Source organism: Heloderma suspectum, chromosome 7 (genome assembly GCF_057233095.1).
Source record: "Heloderma suspectum isolate Gila_16-S chromosome 7, 16-S_ref, whole genome shotgun sequence".
NCBI lineage: Eukaryota > Metazoa > Chordata > Lepidosauria > Squamata > Helodermatidae > Heloderma > Heloderma suspectum.
In genome coordinates this window covers 43,859,416-43,881,282 of record NC_139464.1, presented here as the reverse complement: position 1 = coordinate 43,881,282, position 21,867 = coordinate 43,859,416, and the positions used below count along the sequence as shown (strand labels likewise).

Here is a 21,867-nt window from a genome sequence, read left to right as displayed (position 1 = left end):
CCTTAGGCTCCTGGGCCAGATCTGGCCTACCTGGGGTCCCAATCTAGGCTTCTGCGGTATGCCAGACAACTACACCCCCTTTCCCCAACTGCCAGTCCTTTGGAGGTTTCCTGGCTTTTGTGCAGTTTTTCCCCCATTCTAAGAAGTTGGAATGCATCCCCTAAGGCCTCCTTACTGGCAGCTTTAAACTACAATATGCTGCTATTTGGGGTATTTTTGCCTTCAGCCCGCCCATCACTGGAATACGGCCCCCACCCCCACCCCAGCATCTCCAAAACTGAATTCAGCCCTTGGGTTGAAAGAAGTTCAACACTGCTGGTATAAGGCAACTTATTTATTTATTTATTCATTCATTCATTCACTCACTCATTCATTCAGTGTATTAGTGGCCCTACAATAAATTGTTCTCAGGGCAATTTACATAATTTCTGAGGATCAGCAGAGAAGGATCTTGGAGTTTTGCCAGATGGGTTTGGGACTTAGGGAAGTGACTAGTGTGATAAGAATCATAAGAACAAGGACCTACTATACCCATCTTTTATCACCCTTCTATACATGGATTCAGAACATAAGTAGAGAAAAGTTAACATCAAACATGGCTCATCTAGGTGGGGAAATTGTGTAGTTAACTTTAATAGAAAACAATGACTTTGTCTTGCTCTCGCCTATTAACTAATTGCCCCTGCTTCCCCCAGCAAATATCTGCTTGCTCAACTTTCCAAAGCTTGGATGTTTATTGCATTGTGGAAATTACTATGCAACGAAATGCCTTCCAGCACTGAAAGTAATGCCAAGTGCCAACCCCCATGCAGATCCTGTTGTAACAACTTTTAGATTTCTTTGGCTCTCTTCTCTGTATGCAGATAGATCAAAGATATTAAAACCTCTCTCTTCCTTCAGAAGCACTGAGGTGGCAGAGCTAAAAGAACACAAATTAATTTTCTCTCTCCCTAAAAAAAAAAAGTCTGAGCTTCAAGTAAGAATATTAGGAGCCAAAAACACAGCACAACCCTGCTCTGATGAGAACGACCCTCCTTCATTCATTTTGTCCTGAAGGAACAGAATTTCCCAGGTTCTCCCCTTTGAAAGCAGGGATGTTTCTACATTCAGTGTGTGTTATTGAAGATTTTAAAAAATCTGGTGAGTACTGAATTGTGCCTTATTTCCCCCCTCTTTGATTCATAGCCAAGAGAGGAGTTTCTCAAGCCCTGTCTCCACCCCTTTCTCTTTCCTTTAAAAGAAGGAACAACTGAGATGCTAGCACCTTATTTTCTCGCAGACTGAAACTGAGACCCAAACTAGCTCTCTCCCTGGTGCTGTCTCTCCTCCCACTGGAGCATACCTTTTTCTTTCTTGCTGAAACAGAGTGCAAGAGAGCAGCAGCTCCAGTCTCGAGACTTAGCAAGACTTACATACGCACAGACACAAGCAGGCTGTTTCACCACAGCCATTTGCTCACCTGTCTGCAAACATAACTCATGCCTCAAACCCTCACTCAACCAAAGCTCTTTGGAAAGAAGCCTCAAACAGAAATTTAACTTAACGAAGATATTCAAGCCAAAGGAAGGGGGAGAAGTGTTTTAAGAAGTCAAACAAGACAGAATGAGGGGCATGGAGACCTCAACTCTTCCCCTATAGTTTTCAATGTTTTGAAGCTTTAAGATTTTGGAGGAGTACTGCAAATAATTTTGCTTTTGTCAGCAGACACTTTTGTCCTTAAAAGAAGAACTGATTTCATGTGGACTGCCACACCAAGGAAAATGTTGAGAAACTTCTCATAGCAAAGTACTTGGGGGGGCGGGATGGAGGAAGAATCCCATTTTGGATGGGGATATTTTCCTTTTTTTTCTTCTTTTACAGTCACCTATGCTTTCTCTCCTCTAAGAACGGAGACACAAAAGTAACCAACCGTTATTTTTTCTTTCTCAGGGCCTTTAAAAGTTATTTTACTTAAGAGTGCACATTATTTTTCAGTGAAGAAAAGTTTGTGGGAAGAAATGAGACAGCACAGAACATCCTGTGTGTGATATACAACACAGACTGTAGGCAGAGACTTTCTCACCTCTGTGCCTGAAGTGTGGGAATCTTACTTTTTTTTTTTTTTTTAAGAAGATTCTCTTTCAATGTGTCTAGAACTTCTGGGGATTGGAGTCGGCATGAATTTCGGAGTGCTCTTTGTGTGTCTCTGGTACCTGCCACTCATCAGCAGCGAGGTGAGTAACTAACTGCATTTTCTTAATAAATGAGAAAAGAAAACATACCTGGTGAATGTCAACACTGTGTTAAAAGTATTCAGCAAGTGAGTGAAAACACTCTGTGTAGGTGGTTATCAGCAATATATGCATGCAAAACAGTCATACGTTTACAGACTCCCCCCCACTTTTTTTTTTAATTAAAAAAGCAAGGTAACTCGAGCAGACCTGTGAAATCACTTACACCCTGACCCCTTTTCCTTAAAAGAAAAGAAAAAAAAACATATGAAGAAATCAGACTCACTAAAAAATAAGTTGCTGAACCCAGTTTTAGGATAACAGCCTTACAATCCTATGCATGTTTTACTTGGATGTCCCAGCAAATTCAGAGCGATTTACTTGCCAGCAAGTGTGAATAAGTATACCCATAATCTTATTAGCAGCCAAATTAAAAAGGCATTCTTGAAAGAGGTTCTGCCCTGGTTTGGGGGTGCTGTCCAAATGTAGCCCCTGCAATCTTTTAATTCCCTCTGGCAACTTATATACAAAAAAGAAGGCTTCCTTTTTACAACTCCCCACCTGGTGCTTAGGCATTGTAGAACCCCCATTATGCCAACCAAGTCTTCCAATTATCCAAGTTCATCTTACACCTCAACATCAGTATGATCCTACGTGAATAACACACTCTCCTGGAGTTCTCATTTGCAAAGCAGCTCCTCTTCCTTGGTGGCTAATGAACTGACATCTTAAGGCTTTTTGAAGACTCTCAAAAGGAAAGAAACTTCTTCCACAAAGCATACCATATCAGATTGTCCCAAAGGTTCGCTGAGATAGGTCTTTGATGAAATCAGACAAACCTTCCTGGGAATTCAGCCCAGCTACCTGCTTGCAAGGAGGATGGGAGAGTCTCTGGTAGTTAATGGAGGGCTCTGCAGTATATTATGATGCCGGCGGGGAGTCAGTCTGAGGGAGTCCTGTCTGAATGGGAAAGCGCAGATAGTTCCCTTTCTCTCTCCCTCCCACGATAAGAGGTCAGACTAAAAGGAGATGGATATTGCAGAGTTTTGGCTGGCAGCTGAATTCCAAACAGGGGTTACTAGCCGAGGATGTAGTTTCCCAGCTGTTCCAACTTGGAACTGCCGCAGGAGGAATCCTGTATCAGTTCCAAACTAATGCCCAAGAGGAAAGAGAGGGACTGCGGCGGGGGGGGGGGGGGAGGCTAGGGAGGACCTCTTAAAGGGCCACTGCTGCTTTATTTCCCTTTGATTTTAGACACTGTGCCTGCCAATCCTACATTAGTTGCATTTGATGCTACAGAGTTTAAACCGAAGCCCTTTGTTTTTGGTGCTATCCTGGAGAAGGGATACTGTCACTTGACCCGCACAACCCTCTCACAATGTATGCTGATGTGGGAAGCAAGGGCTCCAATCCCCATTTCTTAGTAAAAAAAAAAAAAAGCATGGTAAACATTCCAGGCTAATAAATGCAGCATATAAGGCTGTGATCTCAAGCATGTGCTTGATTTCGTCAACCTGCCGAGGTAACTTAAAGGAATCTAATCTATGCATGCAACTATGTGCAGATCTGAAACGGTAAGGAGAAAGCCCAGCAATAGCGGCACAGCAGGTTGTCTGGAAATGTACAGCGAGGACTGAAGCCATCCAAGTCGGGAGACTTTTTTTTCCTTTTTGTTCCTCCTTGCCGGACTCGGGGCATGGGAGAGACTCACATAAACTGTCTGCGATTCCACGCCGCCCTTTTCAAGTAAAAACAGGAGGGCGGGGTGTCAAGGGAGGATTTCATATCAAGCCTTCATTGGTGCCAAGGTGAGGAAGCCAAGGCCGGAATCCTGCCACTGGTGATGCAACAAGAAAACAAAGCCCCCCTGGAGCAGGTGTGGCCCCACCCTGTCTCCCTATTTTAAAGAGCAACCCCTGGGGCGCCACGCCGGATGACTTGGCTTATTATGGACACCATTTGTTTAAAAATAAAGTGCTAGTTCCTCAGGAGGAGGAGAACGTCTGGGAGGGAGCCAAGGTCTGGGAGTCCGCCAAGCCTCAGGTTGTTGTGCCCACAAACCTGGGCAAATAATTCTTCTTTTGTTCTCTGTGGCGCGCGCGCGCCCTCGCGCGAGGGGAAAGGAGGCGGCGAAGGTGCGTCACGCGCGCCTCCCGCCCCGAGGTGGTCGCAGCAACAGAAATCCCTAGGCCCGCCTGCGGCTTACCTAGTCGGAGGAAGAGGAGGGCGCTGCCCAGGCGCTTGTTGGGCCCGCCCTCTGGCTGCTCAGACGGGGCCAGGCTAGGCTCCTTTTCGCTTTCCCTGCGGTTAAACCAAACGAAGGGTTTTCCCGGGGCTGGCGGAGTCTTCACAGGGAGAAGCAGTAGGAAGGCTCTCAGGCTGGTTTCCTTGCACCCCAGCTCCTGGTGAGCGGGTTCTTTCTAATGCTGTGTAGGCCAATACGGGTTGTTGTTGCTATTGCTACTTCCTGTCTTCCCCGCCATACATACACACACGCACCCGCCCTCGGAAGATTCCTGTATTTTAATAGCATCGCGACAGAAATTCAACGGCTGCAGCTTTTCTGAGCGTGGAGGTGTAAGTCCAGGGAAACGTTCTAAGCCTGGCAGGATGGCCGCCTGTGGAAAAACCTGTGAACGTCGTGCCGTTGAGAATATAATTGAGGACCAGTACTAGAGAGTGTTGGATTTGGACTTGGGGAGCCCTGAGTTCAAATTCCTGTTCAGCTATGACGTGCCCTAGGTTAAGCATGGGCAAAAAGTAGATCTCCAGATGTTTTGGGCTTCAGCTCCCAGCATTCCTGGCCATTGGCCATGTGGGCAGGGGTTCCTGGGAGTTGGAAGTACAAAGCATCTGAAAATCTACCTTCTGCCCAGCCCTGCTCTAGGTGACTTTGAGCTCGTCATTACCTCAGCTAACCTATCCAGCAGCTATAAAAGGGGTTATCCTGCCCTAAACTCCTAGGAGGAAGGATGGTATACCCTTATTGGTAAATAAACCCTTACCCATATCATGCTCCAGAACTGTTGCACTTCTATATACCTGCAACTCCAGGATCGCATCCCTGCAAAAGGAGTCTCTCCTAGTGTCTCCTAGTTTGCATTGCAATTATGCAGGCGTTATCTATATGCACATCATAAGCTTTTGTTGGCTGGTACAACACTCTTTTTTGTACTGAGCAGTGACATTTTTAATGCTATAAAATATAAGCACTAAAATTGCAATCCTAACCACACTTACTAGGGAGTAAGCCCCACTGAACAGAGTGAAGCTTGCTTTCTCTGTATCTGAAAGTTAGCTTCTTTTTCCATCCTACCTGATGTGGAGGGTTATGCAGTTCAAAAGCTTGCATAGTGTACTTTTTCAGATGAAACTGATGTAGATAACAATATCATTACACCCACCATCCTACAGCAGGGCTTGTCAGCAGTACACAAAGTCTGCTTCTTAGGATACGCTTTGTTCTCAGGTTTAGATAGCGGAGTACAAAACATGTACGTATAGCATCTATTATAAATGGTGTGTTTATTTAAATTGTAATTTTCTGCTTTAAAATGTGCCTACTACTGTATGCCAAAGAGAAATATGTACGTGTTTTGTACTTGGGTATCTGTACCTGATGAACTTGAGCACACTCCGGGAGAGAGCGGAGGACAGGAAGGCCTGGCGTGCTGTGGTCCATGGGGTCACAAAGAGTCGGACACGACTTAACGACTGAACAACAACGATCTGTACCTGAATTTGTTGTTGTTGTTGTTCAGTCGTTCTGTCACTCATAAATTAATACCGTCTAGGTTAGCTCATGACAAGTGAGAATTTGTCTCACTGTGGGTAATGGGAAGAATAAACACTTAAAATGTTGCCCATTTTCTAATTCTAAGATTGACTCCATTAGATAATTACATAAACTACCAATTCTGCCTCATAGTTATGCAGGTGCTATTTCAGCAGACATCTGTATGAACTCTCAAACACCTGCATGTAGGCACCAAAGTATGTAAGACAGTTAATGGAGATAAGTAAAGGCACAGTGCCTGCCCTGAGGAACATACAGTTGTTCCTGAAACATGATATAACAAGTCAGTCTTGTCCACATCAAAAGACAAAAGATTGGGGTATGCTGTGGAGCAAGGGAAAGGAGAGAAATTCTCAGAATACCAGTGAAACTAAGTTTGTATAGTAAGGCGCACACTATGATGGTTCACCTAAATTAAAGTGAGGTACGGCTGTCTGTGCATCCCATAGACGTGCAGGAATGTCATCCTCTTCAAGGAGAATATATCCACTCACACAAAGGAATGATGCAAACATTGTATACAAGGAGGCTTCTCCAAGCAGGAATAGACACAGCTGCTTAAATCATGTGAGCTCAAAGAACTTGGGGATCTATCTCATGCTATTTCCAGGGGCACAACCATTTCTGAGGCATATATACATCAGGGATTGGTTTTGGCCACCACCATTTCTGATTCCGACTCAATTGCTGTGCAGTTGAGAACCAGCCATCCATGGGATGCAAACCTGAAACCTGCTGGATGGTGGTCGTGGACTCTTAACTGGATGACTCCCATGTGAGATGATGGTTAGAGATTCCTCTAAATTAAAACCAAGTATCTAGATTACGGGTGCTTCCAGACAAGGCTTTTATCATGCCATTGCCCTGTCTCATTCACAGAATTTTACCATGGGTGGGGGTGTCCAGACAATGTCTGCCACTTGTAACCCTCCCACGTTTTCTAACTGCTTCTTCCATTGTTTTTCTGACCGTGGAAAATCCAATAAGGAGAAAAAAAGACAGAATAGATGCATGGTGCCTTCTAGCTAGTAGCACTAGCACCCTTCAATCGGGAAGCACCCTGTATTCTACCTAAACAGTGAAGATGGTTCTTTTGTAGCCTCACTTTCTCCAGTGTAACCAAGGGGACTTTTTCAATCTCTGCTTCATAGACTTACTTAAGGAAGTCCATCCAATGGAGTTGTGCTCCATCACCTACCTCCTGCAGGCCCCAGTGCTCTGCTGTTGCTCATCAGGAGTTCTACTGCTATCTTGCACAGATGGTAACCATAGGGCATCCTTGCATTACTCCAGCTTCCATGTATGGACTACAGTTTCTACTGCACTTCTGTTTCAAGCTACCTTGCCTGTAATGATAGCCACCAGATCCCCCCAGGAACCCACCAGGTGGCACATTGGTTGTAAAACCACAGCAGCATCTCTTCTTTCCTAACAGGGCCCTGTTATGGAGCTTCTCAGTCATTCAGTACCCAACAACTAGTTCTGTGGGTCTTGGCCATCCACTCTCTGCTCTTTTCTTTGGCTTCCTGCTCTGCCACTTGGCTGGTGTATTGGGACAAGGTCTGGGCCCATTCAAGTTGCTCTGTTGGAAGTCTTCCTTCACTCCCTTGCATGGGGCTCTGCAGATCCTAAGATCACTCCTTTTGTTTGCATATGTTGCACAACTAGCAGTCAATAACACTGCAGAGATATGAGGGGATGCAAATGATCTTAAGCACTGAACTAGTGACTCTTCTCCTGAATGGGAGTTTGATGCAATATATTTGAGTGAGGGGTGGATGTGGGGTGTAGGAAACTCCCTTCCATTAAAATGCCCACAAAACTGATTTCCGTTCTTCATTTCAGTATGGCCACAAGAGAGTGGGTGGGTGTGAAGCCTTCCTTCCCCTGGCTGTTTCATTGTTACGCAGGCCATAAAAGGAAGCAGTTGGATATGTGGGCTGCGCTGTGGTTATATACATGTGGCCAATTGTGTTTCTTCCCAAAATAGTAAACATTTTTCTCTCTCTGACAGATCATATAATCTGGGTTTCAAAGGAAATGTTCCCCATGCCATTTGGCCTAATCATACATGGTATAGTCATCAACCTGCATGTACATTGACATGCTTGCACACATGCTGCATTATCACTTCGATCTGAGATTAGGTTGCAGAAATTCCACCTCCCTGGCCCAAGATTCGTCTCCTTCCTGAAGATGGCACCTGCCTGCTAGGAAATCATTGCGTCCTTTCAGCATGGTGAAGGAGTCTTTTGCTCTCTTATAAAAATCAATGGTGTGACCACACTTGGAATACTGTGTACAATTCTGGTCACTGCACCTAAAAAAAGATATTGTAGAGTTGGAAAAAGTGCAGAAAGGGGCAACTAAAATGTTATCATGCAGAGGAGAGTAAGAAACATAGTTTTTACATTTGTGGGTAAGGATTCAGGGTCTTTACCTATCTAATGGCATTTTTCTATGACTACCATGTAGCTTTTCTAAAGGCATTTTTTATGTATGGATGGTAGGAAAAAGTGTTTATTGTTAAGCAAGAGTTCTAAGCCGTGCAGTTTATCCTTAATCCAGATCCTTTGTAATCCCTATTCTAGGGGTTGGTGGATCCCAAAAGAATACTGTATATCTACTGGTAGATCTCTGGGTTATTTGCAGTAGATTAGCAAGGATTTGTGACTTCCAGTTGCTTAGCAATAGCAGCAACAAAATTACTCGTCCCCATCTTAAATTATACTGCTGAAATGAAGAAAACACAGGGTAACTAGGAGTAGCTTTTTATGTGGAAGGACATAAAAAAGTGAGCTCAGTTCTAGTACTCGGAACAAATTCCTGGACTTAGAATTCTTTAATTCTAATTGTATGTGTTTTGCATCAGGCTGTGGTTGGTGGATCTTGGCATTCTAGTAAAAGAACAAAGTCGATCCCACAAGCCTGAAGTCTGCCCACCCCTGCCCTATTCTATTCTGTTCTATACGTGTGTGTATGTGTGTGTGTGTGTGTATATATATATATATATATATATACACACACACACACACACACACATATAGGCAGATGGGTGAAATAATGTTCAAATAGCATTGACAGACATGGGACTAAGTAGATATGACTTTGGTTCATATCAAACCAAATATCAATGTAAATGGTTGTTTTGGATCCAAACTCCTTATCAATGAATGGGAGCAGATAAAGTATCAGAGCAATCAGACTGTGTGAGCAATCCTAAAGTGAGGTGGCATCCAAAATAGAAAAGCAACGTGTACATGTATCTGTCTCTCCATCAGCTGATACATGGGTCCAGGAGAGAATGTTATTATTTCAAGGACCCATCCATGTGCATCATGCTGCTGGGGAAGCCGTCCACTTCACTTTTATTTGCAGTCTGCCACTGCATGAAGGGTGGAGACTGGAGCAGTCGTCTTGTGGTTATCTTGGGTGGTGAGGGGTGAAGATTAGCATGTAAAAGATGAACTAATGCCAGTGGAAGAATCCAAACTGAAGGACTCTTATAAAGACAGCACTTTCAATGGCATTTCTCTGCTTGTGAAGAACAGATTCAAGGTGTAGTTGAGGGGATTCCACTGACTTGTGAGAGGGATGTTCTTTGTCAGGGTTTTAGAAGTGACCACCCACCCACTGCCGGGTGTGGAAACGGAAGGGTTAAAGGCATCTTCCCAGCCACAGAAGCAGCGGCCCTTGGGGTTAAGTCAGCTTGTGTATCTCTTGCTAGGTTCTGCTGGGACTCGTTGATGTTACTCCATGCTGAGGAATGTCACGGTGTTTCCCCACCACCACCCCCAAGCACAATCTTGAGAGAGAAGAAACATCTTTACTATTATTTTTCTGCTTTGCTCTCCCAGTCTTCCAGGTGTTCAGTATACACCCCACCCTGGTACAGCACAGAGACATAACACTTAATCACTCTACGGCACAGATTCCCAAAAAGCTGGTTGAGACCTTGTGGGTGGGCTTCCAGGTTGGTGATACTGATGGTATCAGCTTGGCATGCTGGGCAGATGAAACCCGGGTAGTATTTTCTGGATTACTTTTTGCATAAATCCCGCATAACACGCACACCACACACTTTGTTCTATCATGTTATTTTCCTGTGAGGAAAGGAAATGCATTGGCTTAACTAGAATCCACCCCTTTCCAAAATATAATGGGAAATAGAGTAGCACAAAGGATAGGATGGATTTCAAAACTGGGAGCTGGCCCCTGCTCTAAAGGCTACTGTTCCTGGTAAGCTACCATGTAGGGGGAAAGGAGCCATTGCCATGAAGCAGCCCTTCCCTCAACTTGGTGCCCTGCAGAGGTGTTGGACTACAATTCCCATTACCCCATCAGTGTAGCCCATGGACATACTGGCTGGGGATCATGGGAGTTTTATTCCAACACCTCTGGTGGACACTAGGTTGGGGAAGGCTGCCAGAAGGGAAGGCATTTGCCCTGTCTCTCTTATTGTCTCTTTATCACTTCAGTAATGAGGTGACCCAGGAATTCCATAAACTCTACCAATTTCTTGGAACAGAAAAAGGGGTAGGAGTAGGGAGTTAGGGCCTTTCCTGGAGCTTCTGAATCAGAAGAGTTTCCCTTCTATGGCATTTCCCCTGGCATGAGTTTAGAACTCAGGAGGATATTTAGTGTCCAAATAAAACAGAATGCAGAAATGCACGTGGTGTTCCCCTCTGAGCCATTTATAACTTCTTCCCCTCTGCCCAGTTTCATAATCTGTGAGAATTAAATATAAGTTGTGAGAATTAAATATATTAATCAGAATAATAATGAGGAACCACTGAGTATATACAGAGTTACTATGGAGAACATTCTATAGCTGCAGGGCTCATGCTTTTGATTAGTTTCTCATGGGAACGCCCCAGTGTTCTGCAGCATTTCCACTTTACACGGATCCAGTGAAAAGGCGTGGCTCCCAACTCTTTCCTTGTCCGTTTCATACCTGCAGGGTATTAAACTGGCTGCCTTTCCTTGCCTATTTTCACTACAGCTTGGCAGACTCCATCCTAGGCTAGCGATGGCACTCGAAAGGAGGGGGAATAGCAAATGCAGGTCTGACCCTATCATTAGGCAGAATGAAGTGGCCATTTCAGGCACCTGATTTTGGGTGTCATGAAAGGACAGCAATTTGTTAGTTAATTAACATATTGTTGTATTTTTACTGCCAGGGAGGGGGAGAGGTGCTTGAGGAGATTTTCTGCCTCAGGTGTTAAAATAACTTGGCTGGGCTTTGATATTATGCTGCTTGACTTTGGTGGTGTTGGGGGTGCCATTTGCAGCCTCATGCAGCAAAATGTCTTGGCTGGAGACATGATGGTGTCTTAGGGTTTATGCTTTTTATGGATACCCAGAGGCTGGTGTTCAAGTGGCCTGGCAAAGGCGTGTCTATAGAAAAATTACCTTAAGGCTGAAATAGCAGTAGGCATTGTAGGAGAAAACTTGGCTGAATGGTCCGGAGCTATATAGTTCTCCTAGAACTGGGGAAACAAAAATAATGATTATAATAAATATATGACTGAATTGAATAGAGTAGTTTGCAACAAAGGAGAGAAGACAGATAGTAAAAACTAGTGGTCCCACCTGTCTGGTTTTAAGCAGATCTGTTTTAGTCCCCCATTCCCACCATCTGTTACCCTGTAGAGCTTGTTGTTACTGCAGCCTCAATGCCTGTTATAAGTTTGCAACATAACATGTTTGCTCAAATGAGGAGCAAGAGTTGAGGAGAAAAATATCTCTGGGCAAAATTTTACTTGAGAAGTTGCCATTGCTTTGCAGAGCAGCTGCTCAGGTGTGTAGATCTTCCACTTCTATCATGAGTACAGGTAACTGTACTCAAGTCTTGAATTAGAAACTCAAGGTTCAAAGCTGGGACCTACCTGGTAAGCAACCTAAAGGCCTCTTCAGAAACAGAAGGGAACAGAGATATCCAACATCAGCCCTTGTGACTGGCAGGCAGTCCAAACTTCTGGATTGGCCAGGGCAGATGTAGTTACTAGGAGCACAGCTTCCTGCCAGGGCTGGCTCTGCCATGCAGCAGGGTGAAGTGACCAGTTTCAGGCAGCACCATTGTCAAGGGTGACAGTGTAGCACTCTTATTGGCTGCTTCTGGAAAAACATTGGCATGTGCCATTAAAACAGTCTCCCCCAACCTTGCTGGGAATTATGGGAGTTGCAGTCCAACACATCTGGAGGGTGCCAGATTGGGGAAGGCTGCACTAAAACTTCCCATGCAGCTGGCCTGGGTGAAGGGAGGCAGAAGCTGCAACAGCTACACTGCTGCTGCATTTGGGCAGAGGGGAGGAGGAGCTACATTTGGGCAGAGGGAAAGAGGAGCTGCATACATCAGTGCTGGAAGTGACCTTGGCATGCTTCAAGGGAGACAGCAGGATGTTTGAGAGAGAGAGAGAGAGAGAGAGAGAGAGAGATGGGGCAGTGGGGACAAAATATGCAACACAATTCTGTGCAGATCCACTCAAAAGTAAAGCATTGCGTTCATTTGGACTTTCTCCCAGGTAAATGTGCATATCCCAAGATTGCAGCCTAGAAAGAATAAGGTGGTTGAAGGGAATAAATGAAGAGAGGAGTTTGTGCCTGAATAGTGCAAGATTTTTAAAGCAGGAGTGGGCCGCATGTGGCCCTCTGTAGCATTTTATGTGGCCCACACGCCACTGGCAGGCTCTGCCCAGGTAGGGAGAGAAGAGTTCTGATCAGTACAAGGGAGGGGAAGGGTAATCCAGCCCCCACCCAATCCCAAGGAATCTCCCCCCTCCCCACACTGCTATTAAGTTTAGGGCTGGGGCTGCTGGTGGGCAGGCCCATGTCCCTCTGTGCCCCTCCACCCACATACTCTGTGCCCCCCAGTCACACACATTCACATCTCTCCACACACCTACTTAACTCAGTCTTAGCAGTCCCCGCCCATGTGGCCCCAGGCAGATTATCCACAAGGCAATGGGGCACTCAGAAGTAAAAGGTTGCCCACCCTTGTTTGAAACTGTTGGCTCCAATACGGGGGGCATTTGGGCTCTGCTTAAGATAGTAAAATGCTCTGGAGCAATACCACCTGCTGCCCTCACCTGGTCAGGAGAATGGAACCTCTGCCTGCTATGGCTTAAGAAGCCCTTGGCCCTGGCTCAAGCCCTCCGCTGACACCACTCATTGCAGGGCCCCTGGGCTGGAGAACGCATGTGCCCCGTTTGCTTCCCAGTATTGTCTTCATCCCTGGCAGCCATGTCCATGGGCGATTGCCGAAGAAGTGTGTGTGTTCTTGTACGTGTGTGACTGCTGGCTTGTGTCTAGTGAGCATACAGCACTGCATGCCAGTACATACTGTGCACTGAGGAAACCATGCGATTGGGAAGGGAGATGAGGAGATATAAAAACCACTGGCCTAGGTTTCTGTAGCCTTGCAGCAATGCAAGGCCAGCCCCAAGGCACTTGATAGCTATCCTGGCAAGAGTCTCCTTTGATCTACCAAGCAGTTAAAAGGAGATCATTAACCTGATCCAGACATATAACCTTACCTTCATAGAAGCTGAGCAGAAAATAACTCCTGCTACCCTGCTTGGCCTGTGGACAGGCACCTCCTTCTTGCCATTCCACCTTTCTCCCAGTCACTTCATAGAATAAGGTGGATAAGTGGCTTGTTTGTACTGGGTACCTTTCCTTAATCGGTTTATGAGTGTCTGTTTGTCTGGAATGTGTGTGTACAATTGCCTGCACATGGCACCTCTTCTGAACTGGACTCTGTGACATCCGCTCACCAAGACAATTTGAAGCGAACCAGTGTCCTGCTTGATAAATGCAGTGAGCCCTACATTTCACATGTGAAGCCAGTCTCTAGAGGTGCACACACTTCAGACCTGATCCAAAGCTTGTTTACTAGGAAGCAAGTGAGTCCAAAGGTGCTTACTCATGTGAAAGGGCGCTAGGACTTCAACCTTCAGACCTGCTCCAAAGAGAATAAAGCATCATTGTAGCCCAGGCCTACATGTCCCTCTGTGAGGCAGAGGATAATGAACTTTACAAGCTGGGTGTGTTGACATGCTTTGGTCTACCTGATAACATCTGACAAGAAAAACTTGGCACCTAAACCCACCTCTCTAAACAGGGAGTGGAGCTAATTCCTATAATCAGTTTTTCGGCATGTCGCCCTCCCATGACCTGCTTTTGCAATTCCTCTGGTAGAGCATTGATCCATAAAAGCTTGTCCAGTTTTCCTTCCTCCCCTTCTATCATGGGTGCATATGCCCCCCTCTTCCCAAAGTCACACAGCCCTGCAGCACTTGCCCAGCTCTATTCCATCTCTCCTTCATGTCTTAAGTATCAGGAAGGGCCAGAGGCATCTGTGTCATTGCACTGTTAACTCACAACTGCTTTTCCTGACAGGTGCAACAGTTTCCAAGCAGTCCCAATTTTCAGTTCTAATCTCAAGTTGCAAAAGCCTAGGCTTTGCGAACAGTTCTTTTCCAAATTGAGCACACTGGTACAATTTGAGGGGCATTCGGAGCAGGACAGGGAACATTTTGCTGCTACATCACTCCTCTCAACCCTGTCTGCTCCAGTTGTTCCATATACCACCATTTTCCCACTTGGCAACTCCTGGTTCCTGAGGGAGAGGACCCTGTGGTTTCTGAACATATCCCACTACCAACTTAAAATGGCTTAAGAGTCATTTATTTTTCCCCAGGGAACCTTAGGAACTGCGGTTTTGTGTGCAGTCTGGAGACTTTCAGCAAATAATTCTCAGAAACTCAATTATAATTCCCAGCATACTCTGAGGGGAAGCCATGATGGTTTACTTTAGTTGTGACTGAGGGTTGGCTCTTCATCTCTACGGTGCCCACAGATAACACAAACAAGCCCACAAGTATGCTGCAAATATTCTTATTAACCCAACCCAAGATAAATACAACAGGTTCTTTCCCTCCCCTCCATTACAAAGCTCCATGTCAGTAATCCCTCATTCACCTCAATGCTTCTCCTACAGCTGTTCAAGCAACCTGTCCAACCATCTTGCTCCCATCCTTTTCCACTGCTTTGTGGGCCTACTGTTTATAGACTAATTGATTACATTTATATCCCAGGTTTTCCCCTTCCTAAGGAACTCAAGGTGGTACACATGCTTCTCCCCCCCCCCTACATTTACCCTTTTAATCCTCACAACAACCCCTCGAAGTAGGTTAAGCTGAGAGACAGCAACTGGCCCGAGATCACCCAGTGAGATTCATGGCAGAGGGGGGATTTGAACCTTGGTCTTCCTCATCCTAGTCTGACACTTGGAGCCAAGTTCTTCCACCGCCCTGCTGCTGCCTCCAGCTCCCTACCTGGGCCTCCCACCCTCCTTCTTCATCAGCTTACAGTATGTCATTGCAGGAGAAAACTGGTCTCCGCACAGTTTTTTCTCAGTCAGGAAAGACAAAAGAGAACACAATGGGCCATGAATAAACATTTATGGAGCAGTAATTTTTCCTTATTGTTTCTGCAGTTAAGTTTTAACTAGGGCTGATACAATATAAGACAGTTTGGGTTGGGCTAACTTTGGGGATTGTTATCTTGGATACAGGGGAAAAAAACCCTATTATTAAAGAGAAGGTTGAAATTAACTTACTGTATGTTTTAATTAAAAGAAATGGTGTCACTTGCATAACAGAAGTGATGAAGTTCAGTGGTAGAGCACATGCTTTGCATGCAAAAAGTCTCAGTTTCAAGTTCCTGGAAGGACACCTGCTTGAATCCCTGTTGAGCTGCTGCCAGTCAGTGTAGACCACTGGTGGGGCATCTCAGGTCCAGGGTCCTAATCCAGCCTTCCAGGGTTCCCCAGATGTCCCCCCCTTCCCCCCTTCCCCCCCCAACCACCAATTATTTGTTAGTTTCCTGGCTTTTGTGCATGTTCTTCCCCATTCTAAAAGGTTGAAATGCCTCTCCTAAGGCTTAGTTACTGGCAGGAAGAGCTTTAAGCTACAATATGCTGATATTTTTTGCCCAACCCCTTTTGCCTTTGGACCCACTCACCACTGCAATGCAGCCCCAAGAGCTTCCCTGAAATGGAATTTGGCTCTCAGGCTGAAAGACCTCCTCCACCCCTAGTGTATACAGTACTGAGCTAGTTGATCAATTCTGTGACTCAGTATAAGGCATGTACCTTACCGCCATTTTGCATATGAAATCTCCGATTGGCTGATGAGAGGCTGCCCCATGATGTCTGAACCTGGAAACTATGGGTTAATCATGGGTTAAACAACCCACAGTTAATCCATGGTTTGTTCTTAGGTTAGCTGTGGGTTGTTTAACCCATGATTAACCCATAGTGTCTGGGTTCAGATATGGAGGTTGAGGTTGCATATGCAAAATGGCACACACTGCAGCAAGTCATGAGTTAATTGATTAATTAACCCATGATTTGCTGCCATCACTTGCAAACAACCCCAGAGTGTTTTATTTTGTTGCCAATAGTCGCAATCCACCAGGAAGTTCTCCTGTGCAAGCCTTAACTGAAATGAATGGAAACTGATTGGAAGCACAATCATGTTCTTCCATAACTCCCATTCATTTCAGTTTGGGCTTGTGCAGGAGAACTTCCTGGTGGATTGTACCTGATGTTTTTGAGCATGCTTCAAGTACAACTATCCAGGATAGGAAGCTGAATTACTTCCCCTCGATTCTAACCTTCGTTCTGTCTCCTTTATTTCTTCCTTCCAAAAGACCACCAGAAAGACTATTTTTTAAAAAGGGAGCTGATTCAGTTATTTTTTTTACTGGCTTCATTACAATGAACAACCGATTTCTGCCTCTCCCTCCCAACGCTCAAGATGAGGACTGATTAGTGCATCCCAGTCATCCCCTTGAAGGGTAGCCTTTGGATGTAAAAAATATTAGGACATTTGAAAATGGAAGAGTGAAGATGTCATTTAAGCAACTGTTACAACATTACAGAACATTTAATTAACTTTGCAAACGTTACATTGGTCTATTTTATGACAACAAGAGCACTCTTCACTGCTGCTGTTTGCATCAGAATTTTATATCAACCTCCTACCCCCCAGACAGCTCTCTAGTTACCCCATGTTTCCTCATGCCTCTCCCACAGTGCTGAAAAAGAAAGCTGGCTTGTGATACAGAGCTGAAAACTATGGAGTGGCACAAATCTATACTAGTGGAATGCTATTATAGCCAAAATAATCACAGTCTGCCCTAGAAATGGTTGTATGCTTATGTGTGTTTAACAATGGAATGGCAAACCTGTGGTGGTTTAGTAAATGGATCTTGGAGGATATAGTAGATAATCTCTCCTTGAAAATCTAGATCAGTTGAGCATGTCCATCCACATCTTAATCTCTTTCTTGCCTAATGCTTGCTCTGTAGTTACTGAATACACAAAGTAAGCAATTAGCATTTCTCGTGGGGCTGATCTGGATTCCAATTTTGTGGCATGTGAACTATCTTAGATGTGAATGTGCCACATATGCTGATGTTACACCAAGAGCTGCTCCGTACATGCCATTTGTTCTATACAGTCATCTCTGTGTACACTCCTGTATGCTGAGACACGTGAAATTCACAAGTATCTTATTTTCTCTGTGATTACAAAAGTTTGGGAGCTACCATACTGAGCCTCCAAAGCATATATCACTGTGGCAAAGTAGGCACTCCTGTTGTTTTCACACCCAGTGATATATGTGGTGTATATGTTTCTGCATAGAACAAATAATGTGTGAAGTGGTCCTTAGGGGAAAACCACCTATCAAGCGCAACCACGCATATTAGAGCCCTGAGAAATATATATATATTTTTAGAACAGCATTTTCGAGAGGGGTAATTTAGAATGGAGCAGGTGAGAGGCAACTGTTAACCCTTTCCCACCTGCCATTTCCTCACTCCAAATCTCCACCCAAGTGACTCTCCTCTGCATGAAGCTTCAGCTGTGTGATTACATGAGTTTTGAATTGTGTGGGTGGAGGGAGAGTGGAATGTGGGAAAGTAACTTAGGGAGAGGGCTGGTGTTACTTGGGGTTAAGAAATGACTGGGAGAAAGGGTTACATCCCCGGCTGATAATTCTATGCTCTCAGGCACCCTGCCTTGAAGCTGCCTTAAAAAAAAAAAAAAATCACCAGGATTCATACATGTGCATTTGCATATAAAGTGTAGTTAACTCCTTAGTTAAAGGAACTCTGGAATACAGGTCAATTGACACTGCAGTCCAGCATTTGATAAAATTGTGTGTGTGTGTGTGTGTGTGTATAAAACCAGTATCATCACCAGCCAGCGGACTGGAGGATGCTGGGGGTTGTAGTACAGCCCCCAACCAGGTTGGGCAAGGCTTGGAAGGACAGATACTGAAGCTGAAGCTCAAATATTTTGGCCACCTAATGCGAAGAGAAAACTCTGGAAAAGACCCTGATGCTGGGAAAGACTGAAGGCAAAAGGAGAAGGGGATGGCAGAGGATGAGATGGCTAGATAGCATCACCGATGCAATGAATATGAACTTGAGCATGCTCCGGGAGACAGCGCAGGACAGGAAGGCCTGGCGTGCTATGGTCCATGGGGTCACGAAGAGTCGGACACGACTGAACGACTGAACAGCAACAAGCTTTGTGTGATGCAAGTTGCTATGTTTGGGCTTTCACTGCCAAACAAAAAGAAGTCATGTTGTCAAAGAAGAGTCAACATCCCTTTCCCAGCTTTAGTTTTAATAGTTATCATGGTCTCCATATAATGGTTCAAAATTATAAAATCAGCATAAGGGGAGGAAAAACTGAAGAACATCTTCAAACGTAATTAACTTGATATCAGAGATGCATACATTAAGGCTGAAATACTCAATATCCTTACAAAGGAGTAAGCCCCATTGAACACAGATGGATTTACATAAAACATGCGTAGGATTGTAAAAGGAGTTCCCAGATAACATGTTTGTGAAGCAGTCTCAAGATCTGCCTGTTAGCAAAATGTTCAGAATTCTTGGGTGTGTAATCCCTAAAGGTCACCAGGGTGCTTCCAGATGAAGCTTTTATCATGCAATCGCCTGCCTCATTCATGGAATTTTGCCAAGGGGTGAGGGGTGGGGGTAGACATCTTAATCTTCTGCTTGTAACCCTCCCAGGTTTTCCCATTGCTTCTTCCACCTTTTTTTCTTTCCCCCCAAAACCTGTGAAGGTGGAAAAGACAGAAAAGCTGCACAACGTCTTTTGATTAGTAGGGCTAAGAGCAATCCATCTGGAATCACCCCAAGCGTCATCCTTTTTTTCTTCTGCAGAGATTCTGTCATGGAGAATGGTGGGCCCTTAGAGGTTTCTAATCTCGCGCTTTGGAACACGTGTGCACATTTTGTCCCACTGTTTGGCTGGCTCTACTTCTTCCAGTCCCTTCCCCTGTAATAAATGTAAAGCAGCTCATACAAAACTGGCATATGGCAATACAAAACCTATTTAACACTTAATCTCTCTCTTTATTGTCTGGCAGGGAGACCCCATCCCTGAAGAGATATATGCAATGCTGAGTGACAGCTCGGTGCGCTCCATCAGAGACCTCCAGCAGGTCCTGCGGATAGACTCCGTAGGTAAATCTCCTCAACGATGAATGCTGCTCTTCCTTAAATCCCAGGCAAAAGCAACAGTAAGACAAGAACAAATACATGTGTATGCCACTCAGGCCAGCATCAAGGGTAGGCATGGTTGGGCACCTGCCAAGAGTCCCCTGGCGTTGCTCCTCCTCTTCGCCATTGCACTCTGCTTGTTCACCTGCCTCTCGCTCTGGCTCAGACAATGGTGGTGGTGAGAAGGATGAGCAGTAGATGCCACTGCTGACTTGCTCATTGGCTCTCTGCCTGTCAAGCAAGCAAGTGGTAGCAATGATGCGGATGAGGAGCAACAGCAGCTGATGACAGTGGTGGTGAGGAGGCAGACTCACTGAAGGAGGGGGCGCATTGATGGTATCTTGCTCATCGGCCCACAAAAACCTTGAGCTGGCATTGTGTGCCACCAACAGATATTACTGTTGGTGTTCTCTCCAAAGTAAGTGACTGCTTTGTTCTCTAGATTTAGGGTGGACAATGTAAGACCGCAGGCCATATCTGGGCAGCCAAGGCCCACCCCCACTCCACCCCCATAGCTCACAAAGCAGGTGTGTGGTAATTCACTCACAGGACGGTCATGCAGTACCTAGTACGTAGGTACTAAGTACCTAGTCGTAGCCTATACCGGAAATACCCAGAGGATTCATGGATGTGGAAACTGTGCTTTTGCATGGATATGGAACTGTGCTTTCTACCCAGGAACATTTTGGCATGTAACACCAGAGGTCCTTAGGGAGGTGGTGGAAAGCAGCAAAGCCATGGCTCCTAACCGCTGGAATCTTCATTTTCCTCTTTGTGGTTGCTGAGAAATGTTATCACAACAGTATTCACTAGGAATTGCCAAGGGCAAATCTAGATGAAGGAAATGTTTAATAGGGTGTAATAAAATGTACTGCTGTTATAGATAACATTTTTGAAACACAGCTGAACGTGTAACCTATTGAACAAAGATGTGGTTCACCAGCAAATTTAGGTGTTGCAATATGGCTCTCTACCTAAATGCCTCGGCCTTCTTCCTCTTGACAACTTGCCTGCTTGCCGCTACCTTTTTCTCCTGATTCCCCCTCCCCTTTTCACATCCTGTCTTCTCCCCCATTCCTTCAGAGCTGCCGTAGCATAGCAGCTAAGAGAATGAGCTGTGAACCAAGAAATCCTAGGTTTAAAAATCACCTCAGCCATGAACTCATTCGGTGGGCCTTAGGCAAGCAAACATTCTCTCAGCCTCAGTTCACCAATCTTTGAATAATAAAACTGGTTTACTGTACAATAGGAGTGTTGAACCTTAAGCCTGCAGGCAAGATCTGATTGGCTTAGGATCCCAATCCAGCCCTCTGAAGTTTCCCAGATGGTCACGCTCCTTTCCCCTGACCACCAATTGTTTGGGGGTTTCCTGCTTTTGCAGAGTTTTTTCCCCATTCTAAAAAGATTGAAATGCCTCTCCGAAGGCTTAGTCTCTGGCAGCAGAGCTTTAAACTAAAATAATCTGGTATTTTGGGCTCCGCCCACCATAGGAATGTGGACCTCCAGAACTTCTCTAAAATGGAATTTGGCCCTTGGGCTGAAAGAGTTTCGACAACCCTGCTGTACAAGTTTGTTGTAAGGATTACAGAAGTGCTTTTGGACACTCAGGAAAAATGGTATACAAATGCTAAGGCTGTGGTTCTAAATGTGCTTGCTAGACAGCAAGCCTCACTGAACTCAGGCGGATTTACTTCTGAATAAACTTATTTAGGATTGCAGTGTATGCGTTATTACCTTCAGTCTTACATAAGCAGGCACCACTCTTAGGCTAAGGAAAACCCAATGTGTAAGGCTACTTTAAATCAGGCCTCACATGCAGAATGTTGGGATGTGCCTGCAGGGGGGCAGGAGTGAGGAATATAGGAGCAGGAGAACATAAGACCTCAGTACGCTTCTCCAACTAATTAGCAAATAGGTCTGTTTTAGTGTCCCATCCTGTCCCCTCCCCCCCCCCCGCACTCAAAATTATTACTAACACTAAACAAAAATCTGTTTTTTAGACTTGGGAAGAGGTTTTCAGGAGCCTGGGAATTCCATCAGATTCTGCACTACAAATTAGATGTCCATGATTCATGGTGCAGTTTCTGCCCTGTTGGTTTTTCTACTCCTGATCTCTCTCTCTTGTGGAAAAGGAAGAAATGAGCAACATCAGGCAGCATGGAGATGGTAGATTTACTGCTTGTCTGGATAATGGATCTTTCCTTGGCTGTGTGGTGGCGTTCTGGGGATACCTGCGCATAGGACTGAGGTCAC

The 21,867-nt window shown here is 45.1% G+C and overlaps 1 protein-coding gene across 2 annotated transcripts in view; it reads left to right on the top strand.

Moving 5' to 3' along the window:
* Positions 1 to 1,262: 1,262 nt before the first annotated feature.
* The window catches only part of PDGFB (platelet derived growth factor subunit B), a 32,746-nt gene continuing 12,141 nt past the window's right edge, over positions 1,263 to 21,867 (top strand). For both annotated transcript variants that reach the window (XM_084809875.1, XM_084809876.1), the window contains exons 1-2: positions 1,263 to 2,213; positions 19,482 to 19,578. In XM_084809875.1, the coding sequence (XP_084666001.1) occupies positions 2,124 to 2,213; positions 19,482 to 19,578 (187 nt within the window). In that variant the 5' untranslated portion in view covers positions 1,263 to 2,123. The remainder of the gene's footprint in view (positions 2,214 to 19,481; positions 19,579 to 21,867) is intronic.